Genomic DNA, 18,103 nt, shown 5'->3' on the forward strand with positions numbered 1-18,103 from the left:
ATTGATGAAGTCTGATAGTCAAAGTGTTAGCAAAGATGTAGAACAAGAGGAACATTGCTGATATTGAAGTAGATTGGTTCAATAGCTTCAGAAAACAATTTACCAATATATAGTGAAGTTAAGATGTTCATATCCTACAACGCAGTAATTCCACTCCTAGGTATATATCTGAGATATACTTTAGACATGTGTACAATAAAACATACAAGAATCATTTTGAGATATCTTAAAAATGTAAATTAGTTCAGATCACTTTTTTCCTCAAAATCCTCCGAGGCTGAGATTAAAATTCAAAGTCCTCACCAGGCCTACAAGGCATGACAGTTTGCTTGTCTAACCACCTCTGCTGCTCTGCTCTCTCTCTTTCTGTTCTAGCCATGCTGACTTTGCTGTTCCTTGAACAGCCTCTTTTTCTCCCAAGGGCTGTTGGACTCACCATTTCTTCACTTCCTCAAAGTGTTCCCCCAGTTTTTATTTTGTCTCAATTCCTGGCTTCAGCGAGACCTCTGTTGACCACCTTTTCTTTCCCTCCCACCCTACCTCCCTCCCTTCCTTCCTTTGTTTCTTCCTTCCTCCCTGCCTCCTTCCTTTCTTTCCTTCCTCCCTCCCTTCCTTCATCCCTGTCTCTCTCTTTTCTTTTTCCTTCCTTCTTTCCTTCCTTCCTTCCTTCCTTCCTTCCTTCCTTCCTTCCTTCCAATACATATTAGATGTACATATTTTGGGCTACTTGATACATTCATATAATCAAATCAGGATAATTGCCTTAAATATTTATCTTTTTCTTGTGCTAGGAACATTTGAATTATTCTCTTCTAGTTATCTTGAAATGCACAATAGATTGATGTTAACTGTAGTCACTTCACTGATCTATTGAACATTAGGTCTTATTTCTTCTCAGTGTGTATTTATAATCATTAACCAACCTCTCTTCATCCCCTGCCCTTCCTGGCCTCTGGTAACCAATAGTCTACTCTCTATCTTCATGAGATCCACTTTTTTAGCTCCCACATATGAGTGAGAACATGTGATATTTGTCCTTCTGTGTTTGGTTGCTTCCATCTTTTCTAAAACAGCTGCTAGGACTTCCTCTTCTCCTCCAACCTGGCTAGTCCCTTTATCTCCTTCGGCTGGTTTATTTTCCTTCCTGCCTGACATTATATTCTATATACATTTGTTCCAGCATTTATTTCTGTCTCTCCTACTAGACTGTAAGCTTCCCGGGGGCTGGACATTTTCTGTCTTACTCATTGTTGCATTTCCCAGTGCCTAAAATGATGTTTGCTTGGTACAGGGTGGGTGCTCAGTCACAGCTCTTCCAGTGAATGAATGGATTTGCATGATAGTCAAGATAAGTCAATTTTGATGGGAAGGAAACACTTAGATGACACAAAGAGTACTTCTTGGTAAAAACAAAGCCATTAGAGTTGTAGATGCATGAAAAGAATTTGAAGAAGATTGGTTCATAAAGTGTAAAAGAATATTCTTCAGAAACAGATTGAATATGTATGATTAAGTTAATAGATTAAACATAAGTAGATATCTGAGTATTTCATCTATATTCCTAAAAGTTTGTATATTCATGTTGGTCAGAAAACTCTTGGGACCTTCCCTTGGGAAACCTTATATTCAGGTTGAGTTGCAGTATGCTGGAGCCTATGCAGTCATTCTGTCCGCCAGGCAGTCATTCCCAAGTACCCAGGGTCAGACCCAGGCCCAGGCGTAGGGCCACGGGGTAGGGAGGATAGAGAAAGGGAAGGGAATCAGGCAGACTGAGCGTCCGCTGTGTGCCAGGAACTCTGCCTGGGTTTCTCTCTCACGTGGATGACTTAGGAGCACCCCTTCCGGGGCTCAGGCAGGGAGCAGGCCAGAGCTCTAGGGCTGTACAGCTCGGTCTGACTTCTCCAACCCTTGCTACCCCTGTAGTTCTCGGAGATCTTCTTTGTGTCCATCTGCACATCTGAGTTGTCCATGAAGGTCTATGTGGACCCCATCAACTACTGGAAGAATGGCTACAACCTGCTGGATGTGATCATTATCATCATTATGTTTTTCCCCTATGCCGTCCGCCAGCTCATGGGCAAACAGTTCAGTTACCTGTATATCGCTGATGGCCTGCAGTCCCTGCGCATCCTCAAGCTTATCGGCTATAGCCGGGGCATCCGGGTGAGTGCACTGGGGGTGTCATGGTGCTGGGAGGGCAGGCCGTAGGCCCATTTGCCCCCAAGACCCTAAGGAAATAATGACTCTACTACCATCTTCCAGTTGTTGAGTCCAACGTGTGTGGCAGGTTGATCTTTACCAATATTATCTCATTTAATCTTAAAACAATTCTAAGAATGGTATTATTAGCTCCATTTTACAGATGAAGAAATTGAGGCCCAAGGTCACCCAGCAGTGAAATGTCAGACCTGAGATTTGAAAGGCATGTCTGACTCCAGAGGCCACGTCTGAACTTTTCCTCTCTCTCATGCTGCGAAGTACCTGATTTTCTTATGCTACACATCCTTTGAACTACATGCCCAGGACGCCTTGGCTTTTTGGTGGCCCAGGCCACTAGCTGCTTTCCCCAAACAGCTGAGAGCCTGCTGTCTTGCTGGAAATAGTCTCTGTGCTTCGTTAAGGTGGCTCTGGAAGGGCTACTTCTGCTGAGAAGTCTTTCTGGGTTGCTGAAAACCATGACCAACACTCCCTTGACTCAGAGGCTTCAGAAAGAACCTCAGGGCTGCCCCCCTGCCTTGAATCGTGCCCTCAGGCACTTGTCCTGTGCACAGTAGGTTCACCTAGCTCTGCACCCAGTGTCCATGCTTCTCCAGGCAGGGGCTGGTCTGGGTTCCAGTGTTCAGTCGGGGTATGTCGACCTGTCCTGCCGGGGGCTGCCCCTCGCCTGGGCTTGGGTGGCTGGCTGTCTAGGGCCTGGCCCCACACTCTGGGAGCCCCAGGCCTGGGTAGAAAAGAGAAGGGGAGCATTAGAGGTCTCCCCTGCCGCATACACACCTTTGTTTTTGTCTTGCTTTCATGTAAACAAGTGCCTGCCTGTGTGTGTCCCCTCTCAAACAACACAGTCCAGCCCTCCCTCTCCTCTTCATGGCGAACCTTCTGGGGAAAGGCGTCTGTACTTCCAGTCCCACTTCCCTGTCCGTCATTTATGCCCTAGCTGCTTTCCCTACACTCCAGAATATCTAGCCTCTCTGAGGTTGCCAGCAGCCTCCTTGTCTCCAAATCCAGTGGCCAGTTCCCTTGGCTTCCTTGTCACTGCTTTCTCTTGGTTTTCCTCCAGCCTGACTTGTCAGGAGCGTTTATCCTTTGCTTGGCACATACACGCTGTTTTCTTGGGATGATCCCTGAGTTCTCCTCCTCTGCTCCCTCTGCACATTCTCTCTGGGTGATATTTTCCACTTCCCAGGACCCTCCACCTGCCTACCCCTCTCTCTTTGACCTTTAGACCCAACTGCCCCCTGGGCATCTCACAGACTTCTCAAATTTGATGTGTCTAAACTGAAGTTGTCACCCCCATCCCCAACCTCAAATCCCAAACCCTGGCTTCTCCTCCAGTATTTCTTTTCTTTTTTCTTTTTTTTTTAAATTATACTTTAAGTTCTAGGGCACATGTGTACAACGTGCAGGTTTGTTACATGCAGTGTTTGGTTTTCTGTCCTTGTGATAGTTTGCTGAGAATGATGGTTTCCAGCTTCATCCATGTCCCTACAAAGGACATGAACTCATCCTTTTTTATGGCTGCATAGTATTCCATGGTATATATGTGCCACATTTTCTTAATCCAGTCTATCATTGGTGGGCATTCGGGTTGGTTCTAAGTCTTTGCTATTGTGAATAGTGCCGCAATAAACATACGTGTGCATGTGTCTTTATAGCGACATGATTTATAATCCTTTGGGTATATACCCAGTAATGGGATGGCTGGGTCAAATGGTATTTCTAGTTCTAGATCCTTGAGGAATCGCCACACTGTCTTCCACAATGTTTGAACTAGTTTACAGTCCCACCAACAGTGTAAAAGTGTTCCTATTTCTCCACATCCTCTCCAGCACCTGTTGTTTCCTGACTTTTTAATGATCGCCGTTCTAACTGGTGTGAGATGGTATCTCATTATGGTTTTGATTTGCATTTCTCTGATGGCCAGTGATGATGAGCATTTTTTCATGTATCTGTTGGCTGCATAAATGTCTTCTTTTGAGAGTGTCTGTTCATACCATTCGCCCACTTTTTGATGGGGTTGTTTGATTTTTTCTTGTAAATTTAAGTTCTTTGTAGATTCTGGATATTAGCCCTTTGTTAGATGGGTAGATTGCAAAAATTTTCTCCCATTCTGTAGGTTGCCTGTTCACTCTGATGGTAGTTTCTTTTGCTGTGCAGAAGCTCTTTAGTTTAATGAGATCCCATTTGTCAATTTTGGCTTTTGTTGCCATTGCTTTTGGTGTTTTAGACATGAAGTCCTTGCCCATGACTATGTCCTGAATGGTATTGCCTAGGTTTTCTTCTAGGGTTTTTATGGTTTTAGGTCTAACATTTAAGTGTTTAATCCATCTTGAATTAATTTTTGTATAAGGTGTAAGGAAGGGATCCAGTTTCAGCTTTCTACATATGGCTAGCCAGTTTTCCCAGCACCATTTATTGAATAGGGAATCCTTTCCCCATTTCTTGTTTTTGTCAGGTTTGTCAAAGATCAGATGGTTGTAGTTGTGTGGCATTATTTCTGAGGGCTCTGTTCTGTTCCATTGATCTATATCTCTGTTTTGGTACCAGTACCATGCTGTTTTGGTTACTGTAGCCTTGTAGTTTGAAGTCAGGTAGCATGATGCCTCCAGCTTTATTCTTTTGGCTTAAGATTGTCTTGGCAATGTGGGCTCTTTTTTGGTTCCATATGAACTTTAAAGTAGTTTTTTCCAATTCTGTGAAGAAAGTCATTGGTAGCTTGATGGGGATGGCATTGAATCTATAAATTACCTTGGGCTGTATGGCCATTTTTACAATATTGATTCTTCCTATCCATGAGCATGGAACATTCTTCCATTTGTTTGTATCTCTTTTATTTCATTGAGCAGTGGTTTGTAGTTCTCCTTGAAGAGGTCCTTCATATCCCTTGTAAGTTGGATTTCTAGGTATTTTATTCTCTTTGAAGCAATTGTGAATGGGAGTTCACTCATGATTTGGCTGTCTGTTTGTGTGTTATTGGTGTATAGGAATGCTTGTGATTTTTGCACATTGATTTTGTATCCTGAGACTTTGCTGAAGTTGCTTATCAGCTCAAGGAGATTTTGGGCTGAGATGATGGGGTTTTCTAAATATACAATCATGTCATCTGCAAACAGGGACAATTTGACTTCCTCTTTTCCTAATTGAATACCCTTTATTTCTTTCTCCTGCCTGATTGCCCTGGCCAGAACTTCCAACACTATGTTGAATAAGAGTGGTGAGAGAGGGCATCCCTGTCTTGTGCCAGTTTTCAAAGGGAATGCTTCCAGTTTTTGCGCATTCAGTATGATATCGGCTGTGGATTTGTCATAAATAGCTCATTATTTTGAGATACGTCCCATCAATACCTAATTTATTGAGAGTTTTTAGCATGAAGGGCTGTTGAATTTTGTCGAAGGCCTTTTCTGCATCTATTGAGATAATCATGTGGTTTTTGTCTTTGGCTCTGTTTATATGATGGATTACGTTTATGGATTTGCATATATTGAACCAGCCTTGCATCCCAGGGATGAAGCCCACTTGATCATGGTGGATAAGATTTTTGATGTGCTGCTGCATTCGGTTTGCCAGTATTTTACTGAGGATTTTTGCATCAATATTCATCAAGGATATTGGTCTAAAATTCTCTTTTTTGGTTGTGTCTCTGCCAGGCTTTGGTATCAGGATGATGCTGGCCTCATAAACTGAGTTAGGGAGGATTCTCTCTTTTTCTATCAACTGGAATGGTTTCAGAAGGAATGGTACCAGCTCCTCCTTGTACCTCTGGTGGAATTTGGCTGTGAATCCATCTGGTCCTGGAGTTTTTTTGGTTGGTAGGCTATTAATTATTGCCTCAATTTCAGATCCTGTTATTGGTCTCTTCAGGGATTCAACTTCTTCCTGGTTTAGTCTTGGGAGGGTGTAGGTGTCCAGGAATTTATCCATTTCTTCTAGATTTTCTAGTTTATTTGTGTAGAGGTGTTTATAGTATTATCTGATGGTAGTTTGTATTTCTGTGGGATTGGTGGTGATAACCCCTTTATCATTTTTTATTGCATCTATTTGATTCTTCTCTCTTTTCTTCTTTATTAGTCTTGCTAGCGGTCTATCAATTTTGTTGATCTTTTCAAAAAACCAGCTCCTGGATTCATTGATTTTTTTGAAGGGTTTTTTTTTGTCTATCTCCTTCAGTTCTGCTCTGATCTTAGTTATTTCTTGCCTTCTGCTAGCTTTTGAATGTGTTTGCTCTTGCTTCTCTAGTTCTTTTAATTGTGATGTTAGGGTGTCAATTTTAGATCTTTCCTGCTTTCTCTTGTGGGCATTTAGTGCTATAAATTTCCCTGTACACACTGCTTTAAATGTGTCCCAGAGATTCTGGTATGTTGTGTCTTTGTTCTCCTTGGTTTCAAAGAACATCTTTATTTCTGCCTTCATTTTGTTATGTACCCAGTAGTTATTCAGGAGCAGGTTGTTCAGTTTCCATGTAGTTGAGCAGTTTTGAGTGAGTTTCTTAATCCTGAGTTCTAGTTTGATTGCACTGTGGTCTGAGACACAGTTTGTTATAATTTCTGTTCTTTTACATTTGCTGAGGAGTGCTTTACTTCCAACTATGTGGTCAATTTTGGAATAAGTGTGATGTGGTGCTGAGAAGAGTGTATATTCTGTTGATTTGGGATGGAGAGTTCTGTAGATATCTATTAGGTCTGCTTGGTGCAGAGCTGAGTTCAATTCCTGGATATCCTTGTTAACTTTCTGTCTCGTGGATCTGTCTAACGTTGACAGTGGGGTGTTAAAGTCTCCCATTATTATTGTGTGGGAGTCTAAGTCTCTTTGTAGGTCTCTAAGGACTTGCTTTATGAATCTGGGTGCTCCTGTATTGGGTGCATATATATTTAGGACAGTTAGCTCTTCTTTTTGAATTGATCCCTTTACCATTATGTAATGGCCTTCTTTGTCCCTTTTGATCTTTGTTGGTTTAAAGTCTGTTTTATCAGAGACTAAGATTGCAACCCCTACCTTTCTTTGTTTTCCGTTTGCTTGGTAGATCTTCCTCCATCCCTTTATTTTGAGCCTATGTGTGTCTCTGCACATGAGATGGGTCTCCTGAATACAGCACACTGATGGGTCTTGACTCTTTATCCAATTTGCCAGTCTGTGTCTTTTAATTGGAGCATTGAGCCCATTTACATTTAAAGTTAATATTGTTATGTGTGAATTTGATCCTGTCATTATGATGTTAGCTGGTTATTTTGCTTGTTAGTTGATGCAGTTTCTTCCTAGCCTTGATGGTCTTTACAATTTGGCATGTTTTTGCAGTGGCTGGTACTGGTTGTTCCTTTCCATGTTTAGTGCTTCCTTCAGAAGCTCTTTTAGGGGAGGCCTGGTGGTGACAAAATCTCTCAGCATTTGCTTGTGTGTAAAGGATTTTATTTCTCCTTAACTTATGAAGCTTAGTTTGGCTGGATATGAAATTCTGGGTTGAAAATTCTTTTCTTTAAGAATGTTGAATATTGGCCCCCACTCTCTTCTGGCTTGTAGAATTTCTGCCGAGAGATCCACTGTTAGTCTGATGGGCTTCCCTTTGTGGGTAACCCGACCTTTCTCTCTGGCTGCCCTTAACATTTTTTGCTTCATTTCAACTTTGGTGAGTCTGACAATTATGTGTCTTGGAGTTGCTCTTCCCGAGGAATATCTTTGTGGTGTTCTCTGTATTTCCTGAATTTGAATGTTGGCCTGCCTTGCTAGGTTGGGGAAGTTCCCTTGGATAATATCCTGCAGAGTGTTTTCCAACTTGGTTCCATTCTCCCCGTCACTTTCAGGTACACCAATCAGGCATAGGTTTGGTCTTTTCACTTAGTCCCATATTTCTTGGAGGCTTTGCTCATTTTACTCTTTTTTCTCTAAACTTCTCTTCTCACTTCATTCATTTGATCTTCAATCACTGATACCCTTTCTTCCAGTTGATCGAATCGGCTACTGAAGCTTGTGCATGCGTCACGTAGTTCTTGTACCATGGTTTTCAGCTCCATCAGGTCAGTTAAGGCCTTCTCTACACTGGTTATTCTAGTTAGCCATTCGTCTAATCTTTTTTCAAGGTTTTTAGCTTCTTTGTGATGGGTTCGAACATCCTCCTGTAGCTTGGAGTAGTTTGATCATCTGAAGCCTTCTTCTCTCAACTCATCAAAGTCATTCTCCATCCAGCTTTGTTCCATTGCTAGCGAGGAGCTGCGTTCCTTTGGAGGGGGACAGGTGCTCTGATTTTTAGAATTTTCAGCTTTTCTGCTCTGGTTTCTCCCCATCTTTGTGGTTTTATCTACCTTTGCTCTTTGATGATGGTGACATACAGATGGGGTTTTGGGGTGGATGTCCTTTCTGTTTGTTAGTTTTCCTTCTAACAGTCAGGACCCTCAGCTGCAGATCTGTTGGAGTTTGCTGGAGGTCTACTCCAGACCCTGTTTGTCTGGGTATCGCCAGTGGAGGCTGCAAAACAGCGAATATTGCAGAACAGCAAATGTTGCTGCCTGATTGTTTCTCTGGAAGCTTCGTCTCAGAGGGGCATCCGGCCATGTGAGGTGTCAGTCGGCCCCTACTGGGGGGTGCCTCCAGTTAGACTACTCGGGGGTCAGGGACCCACTTGAGGAGGCAGTCTGTCCGTCCTCAGATCTCAAACTCCGTGCTGGGAGAACCACTACTCTCTTCAAAGCTGTCAGACAGGGAAATTTAAGTCTGCAGAAGTTTCTGCTGCCTTTTGTACAGCTATGGCCTGCCCTCAGAGGTGGAGTCTACAGAGGCAGGCAGGCCTCTTTGAGCTGCTGTGGGCTCCACTCAGTTTGAGCTTCCTGGCCGCTTTGTTTACCTACTCAAGCCTCAGCAATGGCAGGCACCCACCCTGCAGCCTCGCTGCTGCCTTGCAGTTCAATCTCAGACTGCTGTGCCAGCAATGAGCAAGGCTCCGTGGGCGTGGGACCCTCTTAGCCAGGTGTGGGATATTAATCTCCTGGTGTGCCATTTGCTAAGACCGTTGGAAAAGCGCAGTATTAGGTGGAAGTGACCCGATTTTCCAAGTGTCGTCTGTCACAGCTTCCCTTGGCTAGGAAAGGGAATTTCCTGATTCCTTGTGCTTCCCGGGTGAGATGATGCCTCGCCCTGCTTCGGCTCTTGCTCAGTGGGCTGCACCCACTGTCCTGCATCCACTGTCTGACAAGCCCCAGTGAGATGAACTCAGTACCTCAGTTGGAAATGCAGAAATCACACATCTTCTGCATCGCTCACGCTAGGAGCTATAGACTGGAGCTGTTCCTATTCAGCCATCATCTCCTGCCGTATTTCATCTTTTGGTAAAGAGGGGTCCCCCACCTGCATTCAGTTGCCAAGTCATAAATTTGACTGTCAGCTTAGACTCCTCTCTCAAGCTTTGTTGTGTGGCCTCCTCAGTGGTTATTGACTTGTCCACATCTCTTCATCCCTGTCACCGTCAGCTTCACCTGGATTCCTGCAATGGCGTCCCACACTACTGGGAGCCCTGGAACAGAAATGCCCCCGGGGTAGGGAGGATCTTGAAAGTGCACATCCAATCGCAGCATCCTAGGTTTCAAGCCTGAGGGTGGCTCCCCATTTTTTCAGGCTACAGACAGACCTTGCAGTGTGTCCTAAAAGGAAGGGAGTATGTAAGGTGCTGGGCACTGGAGTCAGCAGGGATGAGAGGAAGGCAGGTGGACGGGAAAGAAGACTGGAGGCCCGAGGTGTTCATGGTCAGGTGGGCACCCCAGAGTGAGGGCGGGATCTGGCAGTGGGAAGTGTAATCCGGTTTTTCCAAGTGTTGGGCACCAAGGGAGCAGGGGCCAGGAGTGGCACCAGGGTCACTAGAGAGGGAAGTCCAGGGGTGAAGAGGCCTGGCATCTTCCATAAAGATGTGGAAGTCCCCCAGGTCCCCCAGGCTGACAGCAGGGTTGCCTGGGGAAGGAGGTACTGAGTCTGGAGGCAGAGACTTCAAGACATGAAGGAGAGGGGGAAGCTGGAAGGTTGGCTCTGCTCAAAAGCAGGGGCTGTGCCTGTGAAAACAGGGGATCCCAGGATAAAGTAGATGGTGGCCCCCTGAATCTGAGGGCTGTTGGGGATAGGCAGCCTTCTTGGAGAGGGGAACTGGGTTGTGATGTCCTCTGCTGAGAGAGGACGTTCAGGTGAGGCCAGGAGAGAGGCACTGTGGAATGAGGGTGCCAGAGACCAGTGGGAATCATGCGAGGAATGGGACGGAGGGCAGGGGGCTGAGGAAAGGGAGACCCAGGACCACAGAGGGAGGAGGGAAGCAGAAAGGACTGGTGGCAGGGAGGGCTTCCATCTTGGAAGAAAGGGGCAGTGACCCAGACGGGCACCTCAAGGCTGGGGGCACTGGCTGCTGGCTTAGTGCACCATCTTGGCTGTATTGTGGCAGCCTGATTAGAAGGCAAAGGCTCCTGCTGGCCAAGGGCTGTATCCCAGAGCAAGCCGGCCTGCCTGGGGACTGCTCAGCCTTTGGCCCTTGCAGGCATGCACAGAGACCCTGGGCATGCAGAGGCAACAGGCACACACGCATGCACCGCAGGTTTGGCCTCATGGTTTTTCTGTCATTAAGCAGGGCCTTGCATCCTAGAGTGATTCCCTGGGGATCACCAGCCACCCTGAGCTGTGGCTCTCCTGTAGCCTTGGGATGTCATGGGACCCTAGATCCCCAGAGGCACAGAAGTGACCCTGGATAACATGCCCTCTGAATGTTGGCTGGCCTGCTGGCCAGGGGGAGGTGGACCTGCCCATGGTCGGTACTTGTACCTCTGAGCTAATTTCTATTAATTGAAGTCTAAAGGAGCCCTTAAATAAAGAGCTACAATCTCAGAGCCCAGAGATGGCGCTCTGGCACATTCTTGGCTCCTGACCCCTGATTAATTAAAATGACACTCTGCCTTCTACCTCATGACAATAAACCTGCACCATCAGGAAATGTCATTTTGCACAGAGATGCACAAATGTTCATCTGCGTTTCAGCCTGGAAACAACCTTCAGATGCTGGGCTGCGGTGTGAGCATTAGTTCCCTTTCCTCTGTGCCTCCTCCTCCTGGGGCCAGATCATCTTCCACACATCCAATGGGCTGTGTAGCAGGGCTCCCTCCAAGCACTGGGCCTGGGCATCTGCCTTGCCTGGAGCTCCTTTCCACATCCAGAATGCCCCAGGGCTGTGGCTTGATCCAGAGCCCGGGAGAGCTGAACTGGGTACAGGGAATTGCCCCCCAAAAAGAATCTGGAAATTCAAAATCACACATCCAATGGGGGTCAGACCATAGGCCTCAAAACTTAGAACTTCCTCAGGAGGGAGCTACTGGCCTAAGGGGAACTGGGTAACCCTCTCCTAAGACTGGATTTCCACACCTTTCTGGACTGTGCCCTAAGAGGGCCTGCGTGGATTGTGCTTAAAGAACTTGGCCAAGTCTAGCTGTCATGGTCCTATATGGGGCTCCCAGGAGAGCTCTTTAGAGAGCTGCTCTAAAGGTTGCTCAGCTTGGACCTCAGGTGGCACCAGCTTGTGGGCTGGCCTGGAGGTGGGAGGCCCAACCAGGCCTCTCCGCAACCCTTCTGCACAGGCTTTGGGTTCTACCACCCAGTGTTCCTCCCTTCCCGCTCAAAACCTGATCTGCAGACCATATCTCATCACAGCTTTTCTCATGAGGATTTACTGCTTTCATCTTAGTCCTTGGGAAAGAAGTTCTGCCTCTGTTTAGTAGGGAGGAAGGCATTAAGAAAAAAAAAATCTCAGCTGGGCGCGGTGGCTCACACCTGTAATCCCAGCACTGGTGGGAGGCCAAGGCGGGCGGATCACAAGGTCAGGAGATCGAGACCATCCTGGCTAACACGTGAAACCTCATCTCTACTAAAAATACAAAAAAAAAAAAATTAGTCAGGCGTGGTGGCAGGTGCCTGTAGTCCTAGCTACTTGGGAGGCTGAGCAGCAGGAGAATGGTGTGAACCTGGGAGGTGGAGCTTGCAGTGAGCTGAGATCGTGCCACTGCACTCCAGCCTGGGTGACAGAGTGACTCCGTCTCAAAAAAAAAAAAAAAAAAATCTCAGCTTTTTTGCAATTAATCCAAAAACACTTATTTTCTTTTCCCAAGGAGAGATGGGAGGCATCTGGTGTGTGTTCACCCCTGCAGGCAGCGCCAAACAGTTCCGCATGGAGCGCAGCCCAGGGCTCTTGGACTGTCTCTCTGTTTCCCAGGTTACCCCAAACTGTCCAAACTGTACTGCCTTGTTTCTTAGCTCTAAGGACCTCCTTTCCTAGTACTAAGCCAGTAAACAGTCTCTGTGCTCAGGATCATTAGTGATTGAAGGTGGTGGCATGAGGCAAAGGCTTTGAAGAGTTGGTCCCAGCTCTGCCATTGTATTGGAGTGTGACCCTGGCCAAGACAGTTTGCTTCTTTGAGCCTCTGACGGCTCATTTTGAAATGGGAAGAATGATAACACCTACCTACCTTGAGGTTATGTCTGTGAAACGTCTAGGTAGGTGAACATGCATTGAGTGCCTACTGCGTGCAAGACTCCAGAGCAGAAGAATGAATGATAAGGAGTCATACACGGTGCTCCCCAGAAATGGGCAATGTAGAGGGGAGATAAGACAAATGCCCACTTCATATGGGGCAAGACTGAGGTTACAAGACAGGAACCTACCTGTGAACACGGGGTCGACAAGGACCAGGAAGCCACATTCCTCTCGGCCCTCTATATACTCACTCCCAGAGTCGTTCCTCTACTCCTCCTGGGCCCGGGGCATTCAGGGCTGGCCCTCAGCTGAGAAGCAAGAGCAGGACGCCCTGAGATGACCACACAGCCAGGTTGGGGTTCAAGTGGACTGGTCACCTCAGACCTGAGAGAATTGACTGAGGGTGGATGTCAGACAGTGGTAAAACACTGTTAAATTGATCCAACCCTCAATCTGGGCACAGTTCTGATTCACTTCATTAATTCATTAGTTTATTCAACCAACCAACCAACCAACCCACCCACCCTCATTGAGCATCTACCTTGTGCCAGGCATGGCAGCAGTTACTGGGGACAGCTGTGAACTGGGCAGAATGGACCTCTGTCCCTGGAGCCCACCCAGCTTGGTGGCACCCTCGCCTACCACAGTGTCCCTGCCTTGCAGACGCTGATCACCGCCGTGGGGCAGACAGTCTACACCGTGGCCTCTGTGCTCCTCCTGCTCTTCCTCCTCATGTACATCTTCGCTATCTTGGGCTTCTGCCTGTTTGGATCTCCAGACAAGGGTGACCATGATAACTGGGGGAACCTGGCTGCGGCTTTTTTCACTCTCTTCAGCTTGGCCACGGTACTGTGTTTGGGAACAGTGGTGAGGGCAGGGGCCTTGGGAAGGGACAGCCTAGGTGGTGCGAGCGTGTGGACATGTGGGGCCTCACATGGGGCTTTCCTCATGTCCAGGTACTCAGCTGGGCCCAGGGAAGCTGGGGTCTGTTCCCCATCACAAGCCAGCACCCTGCATGGTTCTCCATCACTGTCTCTAGACCTGTGATTCCTTAGAGTGCTTCCACATGTCTCACAGGGCGATCAAACTTTGCAGAGTTCTCAAATGATAATTCATTTGGATTAAGTTTAATTTATAAATGAAACCCATGTCATATAGCCTTTCGGAGAACTGGCTGTCACAAATCCACCTAGAAGAAGCATGCAAAACCCAAATCTAGAAATCTAGATTCTGTTGGACTCTGGAAAGAGTGGGGTCTTTTTAAAGGTGGGCCTGGCAGAGAGGCAGTGTCTTTCTGGGAAGATTGGGAGGCCTTGAGAAAAGAGATCTCGAGGCATGTTGGTCAATAGCATCCCCACCCAGGGGTGCTCTGCATTCCCAGGCCATCACGTATGTGCTAGAGCCAGTGGACTGGGAGGTGTTGAGGGGATGACGTGGAAGTGGAGCCCCCCTCCTCCTCAGTGGGCCTGGGACTCCCCTAGCATAGGTGAAGAGGAGGCCTGTGCCACTGGGTCTGGGCCCTCAGCATACTCTGCCCTGCCTGAGCAGGTCGATGGCTGGACAGACCTGCAGAAGCAGTTGGACAATCGGGAATTTGCTTTGAGCCGGGCATTCACCATCATCTTCATCTTGTTTGCTTCTTTCGTCTTCCTCAACATGTTCGTGGGTGTGATGATCATGCACACAGAGGTGAGGCCACACCTGTGAGGATCGGAGATCAGGGCAGGTGTGGCAGGTGGAGCTGTAGGGCAAGTCTCCAGGGAGGACCCAGAGCTGTGTAGCTGTGTCTTCCCAATGAAGTGGAGTAGAGGTGGCCAGATGGGCCTGTCCCTCACCCGGCCCAACTCTCCTCCCTGAGCCAGTGCATTTGCCTTGCCTGCTGATGGTTGTCAACAGGACGGTGGGGCTTAGGAAGCCTCCACAGCTGCAGTTGGCAGCTTGAGTGGGGGCTGGCCCTGTGTGGGGAAAAGTGCTCCTGCTGAGGGCCTGAGCAGCGGTGCAAGGCTGGGGAAGAGGAAAGACTGGGTCTGGGCATGTAGCGAGAGCCCGTAGTTGACCTCCATCGTCTGACTCTCTAGGACTCCATCAAAAAGTTTGAGCGAGAGCTGATGTTGGAGCAGCAGGAGATGCTCATGGGAGAGAAGCAGGTGATTCTGCAGCGGCAGCAGGAGGAGATCAGCAGGCTGATGCACATACAGGTGAGTGGCCCCTGCAGGCAGGTAGACAGATGGGTGGATGGATCGTCAGGCTGATGGGATGGCCAGGAGGAGGGGCCGTGGTGCCTGTGTAGAGAGCAGGTGGCCTCAGGCACCTGCAGCCTTAGGTAAGACAGCCACCTTCCTCCAATGTTTTGTAGAATCAGCCTTTACTCTCGGCATTTTTGTGTTTCTCTGGACCTCTCGGAGTGTTGAGTACTGTGATTATAATGTCTCCCTCTGTTGTGGGCAGAACTCCACTGCTGGGCCCTTTGGGGCCAGGCAATCTGTGCTGAGGCTTCTTCTTGAGGACTCACTGGGTGCCAGGGAGCCATGGCCCCAGGCCACTGAGTGGACAAGGAAGCGGAGGCTCTGACAGAGTGCCAGACAACCTTGGTTCTCTCACGTTCCTAAAACCAGAACAAGAATGGGCAAACCAGGCTGGAGATTTTCTGTCAAGCATGATGCAACCATGAGGGACCCGGGTGAATTTTCCCCCTGAGCCTGAGTGCTCTGAGCTTCGGGTGCTCTGCTGGGCCTCCCTCCCTTGGTGGGTGTGTCCCTCTTTGTCCTCTTCTCTGGGGTGGAGACATGTGCCTGTCTTCACCACGCCCAAGGTTGGTCCAGGGTTGGGAGAGGCTGCGCTGAGCCTCAGTTGGACTTCATGTGCTGCCTGTCCTCAATGGTGGCCGCCTCACCCGGGAGTCCAGGTTCAGAAGGGGTCAGGATGAAGTTGTGACAAGGCTGAAGCTTCCTTCCAGGACCAGGGTCAGGCCGCTGCCTGCGGCCCATCCTGGAGGGTCTCCATGTCTCTGTGCAGCTTGGCTGTCACCTCCTCATCACTGCTCTCTCATTATGCTTTCCTCTCTAGACAAATGCTGACTGCAGAAGTTTCAGTGAGCTGGTGGAGAACTTTAAGAAGACCTTGCGCCACACTGACCCCATGGTCTTGGATGATTTTGGCACTAGCCTACCCTTCATCGATATCTACTTTTCCACTCTGGACTACCAGGACACAACTGTCCACAAGTCAGTTCCAGCCCCAGCCTTCCCTGGTCCCTAGGGCTCCCTCGAGGTTGGGCTGTGTCAGGTGCCCTGGGAGAGTGAGGGCTGGGAGAGTGAGGGGGATGATGACTGAAGTGCTGATGGGCAGTGGGTGGGTGGAACATGGCTTTCTTGGGGTTACAGGATTCCATGTATACACAGGGGCTGGGCTGCTGTGTGGACAGGCCATGGCTGGGGGGATTCTGCCCTCCTACCCCTCCCCAACCCACCTTGACTTGTATGTAAATGCCAGCTCCTTAAAGTCTCCAGGCCTCTCCTCACTAACCCCTTTTCAGAGTGCAGAGGAAAGACCACCATGTAGCCTCAGCTTCTGGCCTGGTTGTGCCACTACCTTCCTGTGTGGCCTTGGGCAATTCTCTGCCCCTTTCCCATCTGTCACATGAGGGGCAGCTGGGCTGATTCAATGAAAACAGTGTATGTGAAGCTCTGAGCGTGGCCTGGCCCAGGGCTTGTGCTCAGTGTGAGTCAGCTGGGATTATGAGCAGCCATTACTGAGCAGGAAGGATGTAAAAACCTGGCTGTGGGCATCAGGAGCTACGGTGGGCTGTGGGCACTATGGAGCTACAGTGGACTCTTCAGTGAGGACGGATATAATTAGCCTGGCTTCTCAATGAAAGCCGCTTGGAGGGCTTTAGAGATGGGAGAAGCCAAAAAGGAAGGCGTTGTTGGGGAATGCCCACTTTTGGCCCAACAGGGGGTCAGTCACTGTCTGGGCACTCCCACACAGTTACTTCTCTCAGGACCTAAGAATTTATTTCCAACCTGACACATGAAGTAAAATCCTTTGCTCCAGGGGGGCCCCAGGCAGAGTGGCAGATCCAAGATTCCAACCCAGCCTGATCTGGCTCTGAAGTCCTTGCTCTTCTTTGACCCTACACCTGTGCAGGTGCCAACGTGTGGTCAGTGGGGCTAGGGGGTCCTGGAGCCTGCCCCTGGCCTCAGATCTCATCTCCTCCTGCTCCATTTTTCAGGCTTCAAGAGCTGTACTATGAGATCGTGCATGTGCTGAGCCTAATGCTAGAAGACTTGCCCCAAGAGAAGCCCCAGTCCTTGGAAAAGGTGGATGAGAAGTAGCTGGGCATGGGGGCACCCATGTACCGAGAGCCTTGCAGACTGTGACAGGTCCCTATTAAACACAGGCTTTCTGAGTTGTCCTCTCCAGAGTTGCTGTGATTATGGCGTTTCCCCACCTTTTAGAGTTGGGCCTGGACAGGTGCTCATGAAGTGTGATTCCCCAGAGCCAACCCCCTGTCCCCCACCACAGGACATGCAGACCTAGGGAATGGAGAGAGGGAAGCTCAAGACTTGTCCTGGCCAGAGGCCACATCCAGGGCCCATGCTGGCTCTAGGCTCCCTGGACCTAGCAGCAAGGACCTGGGGAAGCTGCCTGAGGACCACAGACCAAGAGGGCCTCCAGCTACTCCCCAAAGCACATGGCCCCCTTGAGCTGGTGTGGCCCTGTTGATCTGGGTGCGGGTGTTCTCATACTGACAGAATCACATCTCTCTCTGTGGACCCATTGCTGCAGAGACCCCTCTTTGGAAGGCTACTCTGATTTCCCCTAGGCTCACCCCAAGGGGTGCTGCTAAGACTGGAAGGATTCTGTTGTGTGGGCCTGGAGCTCAATCTGGGGGAGTAGTCTGCTGGCAATGCCAGGGCACCTTGCACAGAGCCCGGGGCAGGTGGCATCATCAGCACTGTGGGCTGCTGCCTCATATGGTTAGGTAGGACTCTTCACTTAAAAGGTGGCATTTTCTCTGTCATTCCTAGCCAAATGACTACCAGGGCCATCAAGGTCCTGGCACCACTCTGGCTTAGCCATGATGGAACCATCTGAAGGCCCCAGCAGGGCGGCGCAGCCCAGCAGGGCAGCGCAGCACAGGTGACACTCCTTGCTTTAGACTGGCCAGCCCAGAGGCCTGGCAGTGCCCCCTCTATACCATTGCTGGAGAGTATGCCCGAGGCCTGTCACCTTGGCAGTGCCACCTCACACAGAGGGGGAGGTGTGTTCTGGGACTGGCACCTATAGCTGGGTGCAGAAAGGCCCCATACCCACACTGGGGATTCAGGTTAGCAGAAAATGCATGGGGTAGAGTGGAGAATGGCTACACAAAGAGTCAGGCCTGGGTGGTGGCACCCCTGAAGC

The 18,103-nt window shown here is 48.8% G+C and overlaps 1 protein-coding gene across 1 annotated transcript in view; it reads left to right on the top strand.

Annotated features, from left to right (window-relative positions):
* CATSPER3 (cation channel sperm associated 3) overlaps nt 1-17,105 on the top strand; it is a 46,898-nt gene extending 29,793 nt beyond the window's left edge. The window contains exons 3-8 of the mRNA XM_002815898.6: nt 1,924-2,163; nt 13,361-13,543; nt 14,246-14,386; nt 14,776-14,895; nt 15,764-15,921; nt 16,929-17,105. Of these exons, the coding sequence (XP_002815944.1) occupies nt 1,924-2,163; nt 13,361-13,543; nt 14,246-14,386; nt 14,776-14,895; nt 15,764-15,921; nt 16,929-17,031 (945 nt within the window). The 3' untranslated portion in view covers nt 17,032-17,105. The remainder of the gene's footprint in view (nt 1-1,923; nt 2,164-13,360; nt 13,544-14,245; nt 14,387-14,775; nt 14,896-15,763; nt 15,922-16,928) is intronic.
* The last annotated feature ends 998 nt before the right edge of the window (nt 17,106-18,103 follow it).

Source organism: Pongo abelii, chromosome 4 (genome assembly GCF_028885655.2).
Source record: "Pongo abelii isolate AG06213 chromosome 4, NHGRI_mPonAbe1-v2.0_pri, whole genome shotgun sequence".
Classification (NCBI taxonomy): domain Eukaryota; kingdom Metazoa; phylum Chordata; class Mammalia; order Primates; family Hominidae; genus Pongo; species Pongo abelii.